The sequence below is a fragment of the Girardinichthys multiradiatus genome, chromosome 18 (assembly GCF_021462225.1).
Source record: "Girardinichthys multiradiatus isolate DD_20200921_A chromosome 18, DD_fGirMul_XY1, whole genome shotgun sequence".
In the NCBI taxonomy this organism is placed as follows: Eukaryota; Metazoa; Chordata; class Actinopteri; order Cyprinodontiformes; family Goodeidae; genus Girardinichthys; species Girardinichthys multiradiatus.
Genome location: NC_061810.1, coordinates 32,438,994 through 32,460,314, shown reverse-complemented (window position 1 = coordinate 32,460,314; position 21,321 = coordinate 32,438,994). Strand labels below are relative to the sequence as shown.

Sequence of the window (21,321 nt, the reverse complement as noted above, 5' to 3'; positions counted from 1 at the left end):
CATTAACTGCATAAAGAAGTCTTGATTTTGTTTTGCTAAATTAGATCTTGTTCGCCAAGACTGAAGTCATCCCTTGTTGCTAAGCAACTTCTGCTTATATCCCCCCCCCACCCCCCCACCCCCCCTTCTGTTTTCTTTTATCAAAATCTTTTCAGGTTTATTCTCTTTATCAATTAATTTTTCTTTGTAATAAGCATACATAAATACACTGTAGCTTGTCTTCATTATTTAGATTACAGAATGAAAAAGGTCTCAATTAAAATGTAAATTTTGCAAAATGAGAGACAGTTCTAAGAGGCTTAAATATCCCTTCTCGTATGTTCTGCTAACAGGTGTTCTTATTATGGGCTTTTGTGTTTAGGCACTTGGAATATGTGACATTTTACATGTGTTGCTATTTGGATTTAACATAAATCACCAAACATACATTATTTATAGGCTGTCTTTATTTTCTCTACTAACCTGTAAAGGATGGTCAACATTGGAACTTGCTCAGTGTTAAAATTTTTGTTGTGATAAATATGGTTGTTTAAAGGGAAGCTGAACTGATATTCCAAAAGTAAATAAATATGTTAGCTCTCCCTTATTGGGCTTGGGATATTTGCATTACACTATTGCCTATCTGCCTATCCTTATAATCCACAAATATAGTAGAATCCAAAAGTGAATTTACGTTGGTAAATTAATTAAAAAATTCAAACTCAATATAACTAAGAATCATTACACCCGGAGTGATATATTTCCAGCATTTATTTCTGCTAATTGTGATTATTATGGCTTACAGCTGATGAAAACCCAAAATTATGTTTCTTAGAAAAATAGAATATTACATAGGACCAGAACCAGTGCTTGAAGAACCCTCTCAGTGTTACAGGTGCCTTCCCTGGGCTAAGGAAAAAAGATCCAGACTGTTGCTCAGTGGCCCAAAGTCCTCATTTTCGATGCATAATAAAATTATTAATTTTATTTGGAAATCAAGGTCCCCACAACTTTAGTCAAAGTGGAGAAACACAGAATCAAAGCTGCTTGAGGTTCAGTTATTGCAGTGTGAAGTTTTCACACTCCGTAATCATTTCAGAACCCAAGTCAGCTGCTGGTGTTGGTCCACTGTGTTTAACAAGTCAAGGCCAATGCAGCCATCTACCAGCATTTTAAGCTGCCCTCTGCTAACAAACTTTATGGAGATTCTGATTTTGTTTTCCAGCTAACCTTGGCACCTGCCCGCACTGCCAAAAGTACCAATCTGATACACCGTCAGATTTCAAATTGCCTAGTATCATTGTGCTCGATTGGTCAGTAAGCTGGCCTGACGTAAACTCCATAGAGAATCATTGGAGTATTGACTAGTATTGACCATAGTCAAGTGGAAGATGGGACATCGGACACAACATTGCAGACAAGCCCATATTAAAGCAACCTGGGATGATAACCTCCATTCAAGGTTGCAGTCCTGCAGTAATACATGTAATTTATTATATGTATTACTTCAGTTTTTGAGTGCATATATTGTGCAGTACATAGACCTACTTAAGTATGATGACATTTCTCTTTTAATCATTTGTTTGGTCTTATATATTATTCAAGTTTTCTGAGAAACTGAATTTTGGATTTTCTATTGCTCTAGACCATAGTTAAAAACATTAACAAAAATAAATATTTGAAATATGACTGTTTGTGTATTAAATATTGAGAATAAATGAGTTTCACTTTCTGAATGGAATTACTGAAATAAATATACTTTTTGATGATCTTTTTTTTTCAGATGCATTTGTTTATTTCACACATATGCACTGCTGGTTGTCAAATGCCACACCAACAAAAACATTAATGATAAAGATTTATATGAACTTATTTCATGGTACACTATCTTGATGCTCTGTCTGCGCTGATGAAGATTCACTTTGCTCGCCTAACACTTGGAGCACCTCTTGTTCTTGATGTAACACCTTGTAGAAGAAGTCCATTGAAAACAAAATGTCCACAAAAAACTTTGTCTTGTCACAATAGAAGTAACATGCAATACATTAGAATACTGTATTTTTTATATCCTTCATCCTAAAATACATGCACCACCCAAGAAGGAGGTACATAAAAAGCAACTCACAAGCTTTAAAGATGTGACATAACTTATTGTTCCACAAAATCAGCTGCATTTTCTCATGCTTAGACCTACATGAGACATCCATACAAAATTAGAATCTGTCAGGAAGTGACTTTGAGTATCTTTTCTATGATATATATAGTTAAAAATACTGAACCTTCTGTGTTTCATGGGAAATTAGCAAAGACCTTTTGGAGGTCATTCTTTTTGCTGAGTTTGCTGATTTGAAGCTGGTAATTTAGTGTCAGTCAGCAAAATTTGTGAGTAAGGTAATAACAGTTTTGAACTGCAGAGGAATAAAACTTTACACAACTTGTGGACAAATTCTATCAAATTCATTTTGTAGACAAACCCCAAACCCTATAACGCTGTCAGTAATGTTGAAAAGAAGTGGAAACTTTGCATGGATGTGTGTGTGTCTCTAGTTTCATTGATTGATTGATGAGGTAAGGTATATTTTTGGGCTGCAAGAACAGCACTGGAATATGTCCCTATTCTAATTTTTCTTACTTCCCTCTGGGACAGTTTTGACTGAAAAAGAAAAAAAATCAAGTCTTTACTAACTTTAGTATTCAAATCACACACAGACAAACACACACACACAACTGGTGCAATTTTAGTTTCTGGGTCTGGTTTGTTTGTCGTAACCCTTCCTATTTACAGGCATCTCTGTCCTCATAAGGTACATGTTTTTCAACAGAAAACACTACCACAGCACTATTTTGGACATAAAAACATAGAGGTCACAGATTTAATAACTAGGCAAGGAAAAGTTTCTGTTTGAAACATAAGGTGATATGGCATTCTCAGCCTTTTCTTAATAAAATGGTTAAAAAGTAAATAACCAAGTACATTAAAAACTGCATCTGGCTACAGTGTCAGCAAAAAAAGTCAAGATTCTCCTGAGGTAGATTTTTCAAGGCAGAGCGGTACAACGCATCCTTTTCATTTTTGGTACTAACTCATCAGGTCCTGTATGCTTTCTCTCAATATGCCTGGCATTTCAGGACAGACTAGTGGTAAGATACCTATTATACATTCATGCTTTTCAAACCTCTTTGATCTAATATTCCATTGAGGTCTTTGTAGGCAAATAGGAGTGAGCAGAAAAAGACAGAGTAAAAATAAAAGGCCTTTGGTCTACAAATCTTCACCTTGGAACTTAGCGCTGTTATATTGAAATAATTTTTTTTATTATTTTTATTATTTTGCCTCAGAGTCCTGAATTCTTTTAGACTTAAATGTTTTTATACAGTACACACACATTTTTTCTCATTGACTTCAATTCATTTTCATTTATTTCAGTGGCCAACCCTGACCCCACCCCTAAACCATTACCAGTGTATCCCTAACCCTAACCTAAACTCGAATATGAACAAAAACGAAAAATGGTTCTCACTCAGCAGCAAGCACACACACACACACATATTTGTATGTATGCATGTATACATATATGTATGTATGTATCTATGTTGTAATATATATAATTGTGAAGTCAAAACACTTTTTGTTGACCTGTTTATATGAGGGCATCTGAAATTGTGAAACAAACATGGACTGTTTGGTATAATGCATTACAGGTAAAACATTACAATGTGGATTCTTTTTTGCAACATAAAGTTTTTTTTTTTTTTTTTAAAGCACTAGCATCTTGCATGAAAATTGCCAATTTTGTCCTCGTACAGTTCTTGTTCAGGCAGACTTTCTCCAAAAAGGCTTCTAGTTTGGTGATTTTCCTGGTCATGTAGTATCTCAGGATGTTTTGTTAAGTTTAAGTCATGTGACAGCTTGGATCTTGCATATTTCAAGCTTTGTTTAGGATAAATATCCTTTTGTACAGGCTTTTTCTTTTTTACTCTAAGCTTCTTTGTCCTGATCCAATAATGAAATCAGTTTTAAAAAAGCCCTGACTGTAATAGCGACACAAACACAGAACAGGACCTTTTTTGAAAGTTTATCTTGGAGCTTTAACACTATATTTGGATTAATAATACCTCACAATTTCACCTGGTATTCCACAGCTTTTCAAAACACCTGAATTATGGAAAATACAAAAAAACATCATTTGAGTGATAGGAAAATCATAATGCTGCTACGCTCTTAGCATTCACCAAAAAGGATTTTCCCTGCTGCTTTGCCATCCATCCCACCACATCTGCACTATGAATTTCTTAGAATTTACAGAATTTCCCTGAATATATGCAAGGTATCTGCACCTTCAACCTTCACCAGTTTTAGTTGGCACAGTGAGATAGCTTTGTTTGCAGCTAGAGAAGTAAAATGACTTGATTCCCATAGCAGCCCTTTCGCCATTGCGACAATTTTCTAGGAGCACTGCCAGCATGGTGTAGGTGTGATGAGGTTGCAGCTTTGGCATCAGGCTTGCATGATGAGTACCACTTCAAATTCTTTCAACTTTGCGTGGGTTTGATGTCATGGATAATCTGCCACTGCTGCTACCAGGCTCCTCCACACCACATCAAGGACCCCTGTATCGAACTTAACAAGGAAGAGATCAATAATCATGACTCCAAACGCATTTATTAATAACCTTTCAAGATGAGAACAGCAAACAGCACCGGACATGTTCAAACAGTGTTTTATTATCTGTTCTGCCAGAAAAAGAGAAACTACAGGGGTTGGACAACGAAACTGAAACACCTAGTTTTAGACCACAATAATTTATTAGTATGCTGTAGGGCCTCCTTTTGCGGCCAATGCAGCGTCAATTCGTCTTGGGAATGACATATACAAGTCCTGCACAGTGGTCAGAGGGATTTTAAGCCATTCTTCTTGCAGGATAGTGGCCAGGTAACTACGTGATACTGGTGGAGGAAAGCGTTTCCTCCAAAACACCCCTAAGTGGCTCAATAATATTTAGATCTGGTGACTGTGCAGGCCATGGGAGATGTTCAACTTCACTTTCATGTTCATCAAACCAATCTTTCACCAGTCTTGCTGTGTGTATTGGTGCATTGTCATCCTGATACACGGCACCGTCTTCAGGATACAATGTTTGAACCATTGGATGCACATGGTCCTCAAGAATGGTTCGGTAGTCCTTGGCAGTGACGCCCCATCTGGCACAAGTATTGGGCCAAGGGAATGCCATGATATGGCACCCCAAACCATCACTGATCCACCCCCATGCTTCACTCTGGGCATGCAACAGTCTGGGTGGTACGCTTCTTTGGGGCTTCTCCACACCGTAACTCTCCCGGATGTGGGGAAAACAGTAAAGGTGGACTCATCAGAGAACAATACATGTTTAACATTGTCCACAGCCCAAGATTTGCGCTCCTTGCACCATTGAAACCAACGTTTGGCATTGGCATGAGTGACCAAAAGTTTGGCTATAGCAGCCCGGCCGTGTATATTGACCCTGTGGAGCTCCCAACGGACAGTTCTGGTGGAAACAGGAGAGTTGAGGTGCACATTTAATTCTGTTGTGATTCGGGCAGCCGTAGTTTTATGTTTTTTGGATACAATCCGGGTTAGCACCCGAACATCCCTTTCAGACAGCTTCCTCTTGCGTCCACAGTTAATCTTGTTGGATGTGGTTCGTCCTTCTTGGTGGTATGCTGACATTACCCTGGATACCGTGGCTCTTGATACATCACAAAGACTTGCTGTCTTGGTCACAGATGCGCCAGCAAGATGTGCACCAACAATTTGTCCTCTTTTGAACTCTGCTATGTCACTCATAATGCTGTGTGCATTTCAATATTTTCAGAAAAACTGTGCTCTTACCCTGCTAATTGAACCTTCACACTCTGCTCTTACAGGTGCAATGTGCAATCAATGAAGACTGGCTACCAGGCTGGTCCAATTTAGCCATGAAACCTCTCACACTAAAATGATAGGTGTTTCAGTTTCATTGTCCAACGCCTGTACCTTCTTATACAAGCATTCTAAAGTAACTCACTAGAGGCCTGGTCCATTTCAGTGAGAACAGAGGGGAGACCTGTTGTAATTATTTCACAGGAATATTGACTACAGAATCTGAATTCTGCATAGAGAAGCATCCTTATCTCATACTCCCCAGCCCTGGAACCCTCCTAGAGAAAAAACAGAGCCAACACTGAAAGCAGACATGAATAAGGCCTGCAGCTGGAGGAAGTGAATACTTTTATCAGGTTATGCAGAGTAATAAAACAAAGCTACTTTCAAAATTTTTATCAACACAGCCTTACATAGTTAATTATATTAAATATTATATCTCTACATTTAACTGTAAGTTAATTTTCTATTTGCTTTTCTGGTAACTTCTATGTCTTCTATGAAAACTTTAGAAATGTAACAATGTATTAGGATTTTGGACTGAACTGTTAAAGAAAATTATGTTGATGTGTAGCAGCAGCTGTTTGTCTTGGGTTTCAAAAGCAGAGCATAAGGCAGATTAACGGATATACATCACATCTAAAGAAATCTCCAATTCAGATTTATTTCCTACTGATCCCTTGCTTGTACATTTAAAATTTCTGCAAACCTGAAATATATATTACGTTCTGTATTCCATATTGTTCTGTAGACACAATGGGGTTAGTGTTTGATTGTTTTTAAATAGATGTGTTGCTTCTTTTATGATTTTCATCTCTTTTTCTCTCACAAGGGGGAGCCTGTAAAAAAAGAAGACATATTTGTTGCTGTGAAAACCTGCAGAAAGTTTCATAGTGAGCGAGGTGAGTCACGCTCCCACTCTAACAAAAAAAACACGTAATTTTCCTGTAAATATTACAGATTTATGCCCTGCTGTTTTGGGTAATGCATTTGTTTTACCCCTGACATGTGAAACTGTCTTAGTGCCTTTTCTGGTTTTACTAAAATCTTTCACTAACGTATTTTTTCGGCACTAGTGGCTTTTATTTTCTATTTTTTGACAGTAGGCAGACAGGAAAGAGGGGTAGAGAGAGGGGAAGACATTTGGCAAATGTCACCGGGTTTGGGAATCGAACCCAGGACGGCCGCTTCGAGGACTGTAGCCTCTGTATATGGTCTCGCGATTAACCCCTACACCATCAGCGCCGCACTCCTCCACCATCGTGTTTAAAAGGATTCATTAGTGCTGAAGTTGAGGAAAATTGTGTGAAGTACTTAATGCTGTGCTTCAACCAAGGCTGGAAAAGCACACTCATTCAACAGTAACTCTTACTGGCACACTCCGGCCACCATTAAGCTTTTCACAGTAACTGCTGCTCTTTTAAGCTGATGAAAATGGAGTAGGTTAAGTCAATAGAGCAAGTGGCAAATTAATTAAAGAGGGATCAGATGAATTGTGTATTATATTTAAAAGGAGTGCCTGAAATGTAATTTCACTAATTATTTAAATTACTGTTTCTGCTTCCAAGCTGCTAATATGGTCAGACGTTGAAAGAATGGGAATGATTAGGTTGATAGGAACAAAGATTAGTTCAGATTTATAAAAAAAACAACATGAAAACATTTCATATTTAAATCAATTCAAATTCAAAAATACTTTATTAATCCCAAAGGGAAATTAAATGTTGTTGTAGCTCATTATGAAGGTTTCTTCAAAGAGCCGTTGTAGATGCTGATGGCTGTGGGCAGGAAGGATCTCCTGTAGCGCTCCGTCTTACAGCAGATCTGAAGAAGCCTCTGACTGAAGACAATCTGTTGTTGTTCAACAGTCTCATGAAGAGGATGCTCAGGGTTCTCCATAATGTTCTTCATTTTATGAAGAATCCGTCTTTCCACAATGATCTCCAGAGGTTCCAGAGGAGTCCCCAGAACAGAGCCAGCCTTCTTTATCAGCTTGTTGAGCTTTTTTAAGTCCCTGGCTCTGATGCTGCTTCCCCAGCAGATGATGGTAGAAGAGATCACACTTTCCACAACAGACTTATAGAAGATATGCAGCATCTTGCTGCAAACACCAAAGGACCTAAGCTTCCTCAAGAAGTACAGTCTGCTCTGTCCCTTCTTGTAGATGGCTTCACAGTTGCATCTCCACTCTAGTCTGTTGTCCAGGTGAACACCAAGGTATTTCTACTCCTCCATCACCTCCACTTCTTCTCTCATGATAGAAATAGTTTTTGACTTATTCCTGTTTCTCTTAAAATCTACAATCATCTCCTTTGTTTTAGTCACGTTCAAAATGAGATGATTGTTTCCACACCATGCCACAAAGCGGTCCACCACCTTCCTGTACTCAGCCTCTTCTCCATCTCTGATCCACCCCACGACTGCAGAATCATCCGAGTATTTCTGCAGATGACAGGAGTCTGTCTTGTACTGGAAGTTTGAGGTGTACAGAGTGAAAAGGAATGGTGAGAGTACAGTCCCCTGTGTTGCTCCTGTGCTGCTGACTACCTGGTTAGACTCATAACCCTTCAGTCTCACAAACTGTGGTCTGTTTGTCAGGTAGTCTTTGATCCAGGAGATTGTTGAGGCCTCCACCTGAGTCTTCTGGAGTTTCTGACAAAGCAAATCAGGTTGGATTGTATTAAATGCACTGGAGAAATCAAAGAACATGATCATCACAGTGCTGCTGGCTTTGTCCAGATGACAGTGGGTTTGTTGAAGCAGGTGTATGATGGCATCTTCAACTCCAACTCCACAGCGATAAGCAAACTGAAGGGGGTCCAGATGCTTTACTATTTGCTTACTCAGGTGGGCCAACAGGAGTCTCTCTAGGACCTTCATGATGTGGGATGTCAGGGCAACAGGTCTATAGTCATTGAGGACTGATGGGTGAGTTTTCTTTGGTACCGGAACAAGACAGGAGGTCTTCCACAACACCGGAACCTTCTTCTGGGCCAAGCTAAGATTGAAGAGTTGCTGCAGAATCCCACAGAGCTGCTCTGCACAGGCCTTCAGGACTCTATGGCTGACATGATCTGGACCTGCAGCCTTATTCCTATTCAGTCTCTCCAATTGCATCTTCACTTGACTTCTTGAAACACACAGGTGGAAGGGGGAAGCAAAGGAAGCATCAGCATCTTCTGATATGGTTGAAGGCAAACATGTAGAAGCAGAAGGGTCTAGGGCTGAGGTGTAAGATAAAAAATGTGAGGTGTTTCTGGACAGCTGTGGGTCCTGTGGGTCAAAGGAAGGTGGAATGTCTGTTTGGCTGTGAGCAGGAGAGGAGGATGCCAAGCTTGTTTCTAAACTGAACCTATTGAAGAATGTGTTTAGTTCATTGGCTCTATCCAGACCTCCATCGGTCTGATCATCCTTCTGCTTGAAGCCCGTGATCTACTTCATCCCTATCCACACATGTACTTCTTCTTGTACACCTCCTTGCTGTCTCTTATCTTGACTTTAAGTTGCTTCTGTAAACTCCTCAATAATTCTCTGTCTCCCTCTCTGAAGGCTCTTTTTTTCTTGTTAAACAGCTCCTTCAGGTCACTGGTGATCCAAGGTTTGTTATTAGGGAAGCAATTTAACGGTTCTGGTGGGGATGATGTTATCCACACAGAAGTTTATATAGTCGGTTACACACTCAGTCATGGCATCGATGTCCTCTCCATGTGGCTGGCACAGTGCGTCCCAGTCTGTAGCCTCAAAGCAACCTTGCAGAGCTTCTTCAGCTTCCTGTGACCATTTTCTCACAGTCCTCTTTATTACAGGTTGCCTCTGAACAAGGGGCTTATATTTCGAGCAGAGAAAAACAAGATTGTGATCTGATTTGCCTAGAGAAGGTCTTGCTGTAGAGATGTATGAGTCCTTGACATTTGCATAAAACAAATCCAATGTTTTGTTTTCTCTGGTAGAGCAGCTGACAAATTGTTGAAACGTTGGAAGTGTAGCAGAGATTGAAGCAGGGTTAAAATCACCAGAAATTGCCACAAAAGCATTGGGGTTTTGTGTCTGTAGCTTAGCAACAACTGAGCTGATGGCATCACATGCAGTGATGCCGGCAACAGCGGAAGGTGGAACGTAAACTGTTACCAAAATAACACTGGTGAACTCTCTGGGTAAATAATATGGACGAAAACTTACTGCCAACAGTTCAATATCTGGACTGCAGAGATGACACTTCACAGTAACATGTCCTGGATGACACCATCTGTTGTTCACAAGTACCGCCAGTCCACCTCCTTTACATTTGCCGCTCCTCTTTAAATCTCTGTCTGCTCGTATGGTTAAAAAGCCCGGCAGAGAGACGCTGGAGTCGGGAATATGATCCTGCAGCCATGTCTCAGTAAAACACATAATACTGCATGCCCGGTACTCTGGCTGGGTCCTTTGTAGAACTTGGAGTTCATCCAACTTGTTTCCCAACGATCTCACATTGCCCATCATAATCGACGGAAGAGATGGTTTGAACTTCCTCCTTCTCTCTTTTCTCTTAGCTCCTGCTCTGCATCCATGGCGTCTCCTTTTCAACTCATCGGGGATTTGGGGTTGTAGTTGAAGTATTATTTGAGCCTTTGAGATATTAATCAGCTGCTCCCGGTTGTAAGAAACAACCCCGTTGCCATGGTAATGCATCATAACAAATGTCCAAAAATAGAAAGTATTAGGAAAAATCCTCCAAGCTGCACAGCATCCGACACCGGAGTGGACAGTCGTCCAAAAACAAATCAACAGTATCCACCACAAGACGAATAGTTCCCAAAAAAGAATAAATCAGAATCAAAAGTAACAGAGCTACTCCAACCTGCTGCCACCTTGAGCGGCGCAATTCTAGGAAATTTTATAATTTAATATCTCACTTGGTTTTAAGAAACGTAATCCTCTTTACATGCAGAATCCAATGAAAAACTTTTATATAACATGTTAAGAGAATGACTGCTGCAACAATAGTAAACATCCTGAAACAACGCAAAGCTGCAAAAAAGTAATAAAGCTAGATGGACTGGAGATGCATGATAATACCTGGATCAGCCAATAAAGCTTCAAAATGAAGCTCCTGCCCTGACAGATAAGCTTAGGTAAACAAGGTGGTTGTTATTGTTATTTTCTGAATTCCGTATTTCTGAATCATCCAAGCCTGTAAAAGTAGGGTGAAGTATAAAATGAGAAAATTATGAAGAAGTAAATGTGACAATTTTTGTTGAAGTAGTATTTTTTTCTCTTTATCATTCATTCAGGAATCATTTAATTTTTTAGCAATTGAATGGGCATATTTTAAAAGTAATTTATATGTGCATATGGCAGCTGGCATTCCCAGTGAGTAAATGTAAGATGTTCATTTGAAAAAACAACAATATTCTCTGCAGTTAGAGGAAAAACTTTCAATAGTTCCTGCATTCCATGCAGTCTAACTCACAGTTTGGCATATTGCTTTAAATGACAGGAACTGCATAGTTGTGTTTAATAGGCCACTCAGAGAGGAAGACCACATTACTCCAATAGCAACATAAAAGGACGGATTCCATTTTTCAAATGCATACAGATCATATCTTTTGAAGACATGTCCTGTGGTCTCATAAAACTAAATCTGAGGGTTTTAGCCATAATATCCATGGTTACATTTCGAGGAAAAACATCTTGCAAGCCTGAGAACACCAACCTAACTCTGAAGTTTGGGAGTGGAAGTATCATGTTTCGTGCGTGTTTTGCTGCAGGAGGAACTGGTACACTTCAGAACATTATATGGACATCTCAAGACATTGGTTAATCATACCAACAAAATAGCTGCAAAAAGTGCCCTCAAAATGACAACATCAATGTTTTGGAGTGGCCCTCAGGAATCCCTGATCTCAGTCCCTTAGAATATTTGTAGACAGACCTGAAAAGGTGTGTAGGAGCAAAGTGGCTTACAAGCCTTTCTCAGTTACACAAAATACTAAGGAAATGTATGTAAACCTTTGACCCTGAGGAACATAATTAAATATTCTCTAAAAGGTCTGTCTTGCATTATTCTAACTTTTGCAGATATATTTATATATAGAGATTTAGTCATGCTTGCCTACCTATAATAGGAAAAGTTTAGAGCTGTTTAATGTCAGAATAGATTAAAGGTTTTTAATCTATGATTAAAAATTATTAAACCAAACAGCATTGTGTCCTTTCCAAATTCTTATATGATCTGATTTATCTGAGTCAGTAAGTACATATTTTTACCAACACCAGACAGAAGGATACAATTCTCAGTGTTTTCACTTTATATGAAATAATTGTTAAGTCAGTTATATGTTATTATATAATAATATAATCAATTAGGATTAATTGGAATGTATGTACCTGACTTTTGTGAAGTGCCTTGAGACGACATGTGTTGTGAATTGGCGCTATATAAATAAACTGAATTGAATTGAATTGAATTATACATTGTGTATACTCCTCGGAGATCAGAGACCTGCTTATTTCATAAAACTAATGAATACTGTATTGATTTTTTTCTGGCCTCTGCTTCAGTTCCAGTGATAAAGAAGACTTGGGAAAAAGACGCCTTATTTTTAGAGTACTACAGCGACCACGCCGAACCTTCCATACCAACGATTAATTTAGGAGTGCCAAACACCGAGAGGGGTGAGTTCTCCTTTTTCAAGCCTCAACACCCTCTGCCTTTTAACAGTGGCCTTGGCTGATGCTGTCAGCTGAGCTGCACACATTGGTAAATGAAAAATGATTCGGCAAACTGAGGTTGAAAGCTACACAGTCTAAGACCTTGTGAAGGGAATGTAATTCAAACCAAATATTGGAGAAAAATTGGAAGTAAATTAAGTTTAAGCAGGGAATTTCTCTGCAGATTGTTTCTAAAATTGCATTTATGTTACCTCTGAAAATGAAAAAATAAGAGGCTATTACACTCGCATTTTTTAGCTCGGTGTGCGTTTTTTTGAAATACTTTTATGCCTCTTTTGTCATTTTCTTCAAATATTTTCAAGGAAAGCAATGCTAGGTGGTGGTAAATGTGTCCATGCTTTATTTTTCCTTTTAAATATTGGAAGCTTAGTTCTGGCAGCAGTGAACAACAAACATAGGGAGAAAACACAAGCTCTTAAATGATCATCTGCTCTTTCCCATTAACAGCGGCTCTCTGGTTTCTTTATAACTACGAATTCGCTTTAGTATTAGTAGGGATGATGTTCAGTTCAATTACATGCAGATGTGATTGTTTTCACCCAACACACCTCAGTCCTTTGACTGCTAAGACTGGTTGAACGAGAGAATCAAATGTCCTTTGTCATTGGCACAAGTACTTGTATCTTGTCTGGGCAAAAAAATTTATTTATGCAAAATAGAAAAATAGAAGCAGTTTTATAAAAAAGTATAAAATATAAACAAATGTACACACATTCATACTGATAGCAAATTTCCCATTATTGCATCTTCCTTTTTATTCTGGGTGTGTTGAGTTTAGCTATCGCTGTGGCTAATCACCCCTCTTAAACTCTTACTTAATGGTGAAAGAATTTAAATTACCTTACAAATGCTTCACATACTGCAAAACCCGACGATTTTAAGGGCAGCATTGGTACGTGAAAGACTCATTCTTTTAGTTTAACTCCTGCAAGAAAGCCAGAGAACAATGTCCAAAAAACATCCTTTAATAATTACGTGAATCACATGTAATCTATCTTCCAAAAAATTCTTTTATATTTGTTGAAATTCTAATTCTACTACCTAAACAACAAAAATAAACCCAGAGGAACACATTACAGTTCTGCATTTGCTTAGTTGTTAGCAACCTCAGGCTGCACATGGTAACAAAGCCCAATGAAGGTTCCCTCTGGGAATGCACTAAAATGACTGACAGGAAGAAGGAGACCCTGGGAAAGAGCAAGTGTCCTTTTGATGCATCTTATACTGGTCTGAAAGCATTGTGATCCCTGAGTGGATGGATGGATGGTGGATAGATGGATAGATAGAAAAAATTGTGAATGTTATTTATTGCCCACATTTCTAATTTAATACAACCTTTTATAGGTATGCTAATTAGAATTTTAATATGGCAGTCTGCCCTTCCTTGTGTAAACCTTTATATAAGCTTCACCCTGAGGCAAGTTTTGGAGTGTGAGTCATGTCATTTCTGTAAGAACTTGTCAGGAAGGTCTATTTTCTTCAGTCTCTGCCATCAAGCAATTCTGATATACCGCACTTATTTTGGTCACACTTGTGCCCAAACATTTCCAAATTAAGAATTTCTTTTTAACATTAAAACAGATACAAGAGGCCATTCTCTAATCCTTTGGAAAAAAGGTAATATTTTGAAACTATAAAAATTCTCCCATAAAACCAGCACAAGTTCTCTTCCTCGATGCCTCTCTGCTTGCTTGAGGGTGGAGCCAAACTAACTCTAAAGTGAGATTGCCGTTGGCACAAGAATTGCTCTATAGACCTCTGATTCATGTTGCAACTTAATGGGATGTGGAATGGCTGTAGACATTTTCAGCCCTCAATAGAGCGGGTAAAGGTTGCACAAAAAAAAGTCTGGTTCTTTCATGCCTGAGCTGCTTTCTTAGGGCAGCTTAGTCCCCTAACAAGGATGTGCTTTGCAACCTGTTTTCAGAAACTAAAGGAGGTAGATTGCCACTAGCTAATTGCTGGCAAATGTGGACTTGCATTGCAGACGTTTACTAATATAAAAGGCCATCACTTGTCATGTCAAACTCCTATCAGCTCGGATTTTTGTTGATATAAACTCCTTCTCTCAAGGTCCCTTATTTTTATTGATAGTGACAGGTCTCACACTATAACATATCCAATTCCCCTTTTTTGTACTTGAACCCTTAGATTGTTCCACCATGTTTATATCTTTCTCTATATCACATATCCTTTTAATAATGCTAAAGTAAAACGTGCCTTTTCTCTATTTGCACATTTCTGAATCAAAAGGTATTCTGCTAGCTATGCTCTAGCAAAATAAATATCAGTTTACTTACATTTCTGTATCTTGGCACATTAAAACACTTTTAATAGCTAAAGATGTGATTCATTCCACCTCTTAAGTTTGATGTTCTTCTCGAGAAAAATCCACACCTCCCATCTGCCAGTAACTGATGTCAGTATTTTTGGAAGTCGGTGTTGGCCCAGTGTTTGTAAAAGATCAAGCAGAGGAAAGTGTGTCCTTCTCTGTAACCAGTTTTTTTTTTAGAAGGCCACAACTCGGTGCTGGCAACAATCCACATCCCATCATCAGTGCCTGGTTTGGTAAAATGCCAGATACAAAAGCTGATGTCAGAGCATCTTGTTAAAACCTAAAATCAATTTTACATTGTAGAGAATAAACAATCAATTGGAATTATAGAGTGATTTTAGATGGGAGTCCAAAAAATGACACAAAAACAGTTTAGTGTGTACATTTCAGTCATTCATTGACAGTAACCTAATTAAAGGGTGCAATGAATGACTTAAAAATTATAAACATATTATTTCTGTTTTATTTTCTTTGGAATAAGCAACATCTATTCTGAGAGGGTACGAAGGTTTGCATCCTCTTCCAAACAATTCACCATGCTGCAAGACGATATTTCTGAATGAGCTGTTTCTACTTGTTTAAAAAGGTAGTAAGTAGGGGTGCAACAATACATCAAGCTCAGGAGACGAGACAGCACACAATTGTTGGGCTAATGAGAAGAGATGAGATTTAAGCAATATTCTCAGAAAACAAAGAAAATCCTGTGTCTTGTTTACACAATTAGAACACACAACACTTCAAAACTCATAAACTGTGTTTTAAATAATCTGTTATCAGTTTAGAATGTTCTATTCTATAGTTTGACTAGTCAGTATATAGTATATATAATGCAAAAATAGCAATAAAATGCTCTTATTCCCATATAGAATAAGGTTTAAAAAGACTTAAGCTGTGTTTTAGGGAATCTTTGCCTCACAAAAGACAATCATCTTTAGTTCAGACGTATTAAGAAATTCCTGTCTGCTAAACTTAGTTTAGCACCAATAGGAAGCTACATAGCAGGCACTAACTTCAGAATGTATAGTGGCTAACTGTTAGCCAGATGTTTAGTACATGCAGGGCTTTCTAAGCACTTATATCTTGTTTGTCACCATTTCTTTGTTCTACTGACTGCCCAAAATCCTGCCAGATAATTTATTTAAAATTATGGAGGCTTTGACAATGTTTTATGAAGTGTTCAGCCAGCCAGACGAGAAATATTCATCCCCCATCTCTGTAAGCACATCAGGACATTTCATAACAGTCAAAATAACAACCTCAAACACAAGAGTTAAAAAGTTAAACCTCCTTACATCCCCTTTCCAGTGAGCTATCTTTATCACACTAAATGATGCTCCAGGTCTCTGTGTGTTTCTCAGAATTGTATTTGAAATCAATGCAAATTTAACTTTAATTAAACGATGAATTAAAATGTAAAAATCATTAACGCCAAGATAGCATTTCTATTAATCAACCAATGTCTGCTATTTACTGGTTAACTTTATGTAATAAATAAAGTGACTAACAGCAAAATCGAAACAAGACTAATTCTCATTAGCACACTACTTAATAAAGACTGACTAATAACTCAGGGAGTTAACAATAAAAGCAACCATAATTACACAAATCTGGGAATAACCCACAGCTTCTTGGTTTCTTAGAAGTCAAAAGAAAATGGGATTTTATGTTTTGTTTCTGAATTATAAAATCTGAGTCTCAAGAAAGAAAGTGATTAAGATAAAACCCCTGGGGCAGCCTTCATAGTCCGCAATCTTAGCCACCAGCAGCAGCTACATTAGAAACAATCTGACTTGAGGTCCAAATTCTCATACAATTTCCCTCCAATTCTTTTCCATTTTTTCGTTTCCAATTTTTAACTCTCAGGGAACCAGCCGGGCCTCTGTAAATATGTGGTTCTGGCACTCAGCTCTCAGCTGATGAGTCTTGACACAAACAGCTTTCCCATCATTCCAAGGTCACTCCAGGGAGGGAAAGCAGTGCTGTTCCTTTTGGCACAGGTGTTTGATGTCTGGGTGCTCCAAATTTGGATCACAATGGAAAGAGCTCCTAATATGATGGGAAACACAACTTAAGATCACTGGGTTAAGATGAGCATGCCTACACTATGCATGGAGGAGAATGATGTAACCTTACAACAGTTTGAAACAAACAAAAGTTATACAAATTTTGATTGGGTTATCAACAACTCTATGTGTCCAGCGGGACTTAGAACCTCTTAAAGTTCTTGCCAGGCATTCAGATAATGACAGTGAGACAATGACAACTTATCAAGGTAGTTGACTTCTTATGTTTTATAATCTTGGGCTACTACTTGCATGGATAACGATTTGCTATGAATAAATCCAAGGTTTCACAAAGACATTTGGAGTGACCTGCAAAACGTTCAGTTCTGTTAGTTAACATTCACATTCAAGGTGTCTATGCTTCATTAAAGTACTCACACCTGTATCCAAGGTATATAATAATAGCCGAAAATTCATTAAGCAAATGAAGTTGCATGCTGAAAGCAACTGGACAGCGCTTTGCAAAACATACTTCACTTTTTTGTGTCACCAGTGGCTTTTATTCACAGAGAAGGAAGGGAGACATGCAGCAAAGGTCCGAAGGTCTGTAATCAAACCTCGGACACCTGCGTCAAGGAGTAATAGCCTTTGTATATAAGGCACCCGCTCTACTACAATGCGACATGCTGCCCCAACATACTTCACTGTGACGAGAAACATTGTGGAGTTTTAATATCCTGAAATTTCACACTATTTGTCATTGTAACATTGTTAGTTGCTCCCTTAAAACAGGAACACAACAACTGAAAACAATATAAACATAAACAGCATTGATTGTAGTTTGTAAAATTTTGCCACTTGCCTCAACAATAGTCAGAAAAATACTGAATCAAAAAATGCTTTGATTTTCTAAGACTTTCTAAGAAAATGCTAGGTTTAATATGCTGGAGTTAGATTTTTTTTCTCGCACTTGCTGTCAAAATTCCTTTTTCTTAATGCTTCAAACTTTTTTTGTCTATCACTTGCATTGAGGTCTAAAATGAGAAAATCATGCATCGAATATGTGGGATGTTTTCTGCTCTATTTAACCTGCAGGTTAATTTTCTCTTTTAGATTAAAAAATCTTAGCAGTTACCTTCCTTATAACAAGCTGACCTCACTTATGCCTTTCAGAATTTTTTTTTATTAATCTTGAGATGACATTACAAGTGCAAAGTTTGAAGCCTCTTATGATAGGAGTGAAAAGGGAGGTGACAGTGTTGTCCCCTGGGCCACCACAGTGCCACTCTGCAGCATATGATGCATTTCTAATAGGCTGCTGTTTACAGCCAGGCCACATCTGAGTAAAAGCAGCCTGCTTTATATTCTTTTGACTTTATCTTCTAAATGACCTAACTCTAAGGTGTTTTTTTAAAATAAAACCAGCCTTATTTTATTATCCACTGTATGATTATTCAATTTGAATACTATTTTGGTGCAACTTGACAAGAAATCTTTAAAAATAAAGAATAAAAAAGAAAGAGAGATGGACTTTAAGGATTTTAAGGATTAATTGGGCTGAAAATGTCATATGGGCCTTTTCAAACAAACTGCATTAAAACAGTTAATTGAATCTGTTGCTGCAACAAATGATTTAGATTGTTTGCACTAATGTCCTGTTATTTTCTAAGTGAGTCTTTGGGTAATCACATTTCCAAAATACTTTCTTTTGCTTTGTTCTTTAACAGTAGCACAAATTTTGATGTCAAACTCAAAAATGTGTTTAGTTATAGATTAAAAGCAAAGCATCATATGCTCATGTTCCAGAAGGCTGCATTTTTCTTCCATGAATCTAATTTTGGATGCAGAGACAGGTTGGTAATATGACCTGGCCAATTGGTCTATAAAAGATAAAATAGAGACTGAACAAAGTGTATAAAAATACTGGATTCATTAAGCTAAAAACATCTAGTATTATTTAAACGTGGCTAATAGGCTTCAGCTGTAAGGTAGGTGAACCCCAAATAAGTCCATGATCATCTTATCATACTGTCAGCAGTATTCTCACTTTTGGCCTTACTCTAAATTAAACAATGGCAAGTTCAACGTATCACTATTTACACACTACTTACCATTTTTAATGATCAACACTCCCATTACCTCCACATATATCTTTTTAAGAGCCAGATCGACACTGTTGTTGTATTATGATTCAAAACCTTTGATTTCTCCTACAACAAACATATCTAAAGAAGTCTTGTCTCTAGAAGTTCAATTAGAAATTTATTCTGCTGTGCAAAAAGATTTATACTCACATTTAGTCATTTTACAACCACATACCTCAATGTATTTGGATTTTAACTTATAGACTTAAGACAAATAATGCCTAATTGTGAAGGGGAAGGGATGATGCATGGTTTCTAGTTTATCTAAAAGTGTTGTGTGTGTTTGTATTGAGTCCACCTTGGTCAGTACCATGTAGAACCACCATTTACTGCATTTAAAGTTGCAATTTTTCAAGGGCTTCTTTCTAACAGCTTTTTTTGCACATTTTTCTTTACAGTATAGTTCAGGCTCAGTCAGATTGAATCTAAGAGCATCAATTTTTTATTCTTGCCACAGATTCTTTAATGGATTTAGGTCTGGACTTTGACTGGGCCAACCTCAAGCTTGAATATTATTTAATCTAAATTAATCTAATGTAGCTCTGGCTGTATTTTTAGATTCGTTGTCCTGCTGAAAGGTGATCCTCTGTCCAGGTCTTTTGAAAATGATGTTCCACAGTTTAGCTCCATCCATCATCCCATCAACTCTGACCAACTTTTTTGTCCCTACTGAAGACAAACATCCCCACAGCTTGATGCTGCCAGTATACCATGTTTCACAGTAGGGTTGCTGCGTTTGGGGTAATGTACTGGTTGATTATGGGTTTTGCATTACATATAACATATATAAAAAAAGGCAACTGAGAAATATACTCCTGTAATCCTAAAAAAAACAATACATTATACAAAGCGTTTAGCACATTTCAGGTTATTTATTTCTAAAGTTAAATCAAAAGACATTTGTTGAGATCTTTTTAAAGTAAACCACAAAGATGTATCAAACTTCCACCTTAAGAATACATCTTGCAATGCTTTTACAGCCCACTCAGGTTGACATTGCTTAAGTGTTTGGTTAATACTTATCAGTTCATAAAAAATAATTAAGATTCAGCTTTTTAATTAAATGTTTAGGAAATCCTGTGTTTGCACTAACACACTGGAGTTAATGTGTACAAATACCCAAGCTGAAGCACCTGAAATGAGAAGAACTGAAGTTATTTCATTTATCAAAAACAGAATAAAAGAAAGTACATTACCAAATCTTGTTTGACATCTCGTCCAACAAAAAGCTGCAGCTCTGCTTCTTTCATCCAAAGATTTATGTCCGTATTTATATAAAGTGAGTTCTGGCACAGTCTCTCACGAAGATTGTTCCAAAGAACGTATCTACTTCACAGTAATATTGACCTGAAATGTATGCCAGACTTTTACTTTCAGGAGGATCTGTCTAGTGTTGGCAGGAATCGGGGTTTGGTAAACAGCCAGTCCACAAAGTCAGTGGATACTATCAGTTAAATATAGCAAATAACAGATTTTATGTACTAGAGTACATATGCATTAGATTGATTTTTTACTTTGATTTCAGTTTGCACCTGACTGCTGGAGATAGACACTAGGCTCCCAAGTGTCTATAGAAAAAGAATTGATTGATTTCAGAAAATATTTAATAGGATCAGTCTGCATAAAAAAACATGTTTGCCTCTTTTATAAAAAGAAAATCACATAGTGAAATGATATATGATAAATTTAATTGAAAGATAAGCAGATTATCCTTTACATTACAAACAGGCACACATATGGGGACACAGAAAACAGTATTTTTTAGTTCTCGCAGTTGTAGACTTGACAACAGATGTTCACAGATCCTTTTTATACAGTGTAACAGAGCCCGAGCTATTGTGCAGAAAACAATGTAAGTCATAAAATCAAATGTTGAGATTTTTTCTTTTACTTGAACATCATAACATTCTTTCCATTTCGCAATTATGCAGTACTTTGTTTTGGTCTGTGTTAGAGTTAGAAAGCTGATACAGACAAGTGTAAAATAAGACACAAGGTGAACCAAGTAAGTTTGACTTGCAAGGGTGAGACAGTCCTCTGCCAGAACAGCAACTTCCTTCTCACAAAGGGAAAATCCTTGCACCAGCCTTTTATTTACAACTCACATTCCTACAAGCCAAAAGCGGGAATTGGGTTTAGCCAATTCTTACAGAGATTTCAACCTAAAAGAGTAGTCATTCCCATATATGGTACAAGCTTGTCATGTCCAGGGAGTGATCCACTCCACACCGCATTGTTTAACCT

General features: G+C 37.6%; 1 protein-coding gene across 1 annotated transcript in view; it reads left to right on the top strand.

Moving 5' to 3' along the window:
• b3glcta (beta 3-glucosyltransferase a) overlaps nucleotides 1-21,321 on the top strand; it is a 152,614-nt gene that overhangs the window by 117,459 nt on the left and 13,834 nt on the right. Inside the window, exons 10-11 of the mRNA XM_047392711.1 lie at nucleotides 6,714-6,783; nucleotides 12,425-12,538. Of these exons, the coding sequence (XP_047248667.1) occupies nucleotides 6,714-6,783; nucleotides 12,425-12,538 (184 nt within the window). The remainder of the gene's footprint in view (nucleotides 1-6,713; nucleotides 6,784-12,424; nucleotides 12,539-21,321) is intronic.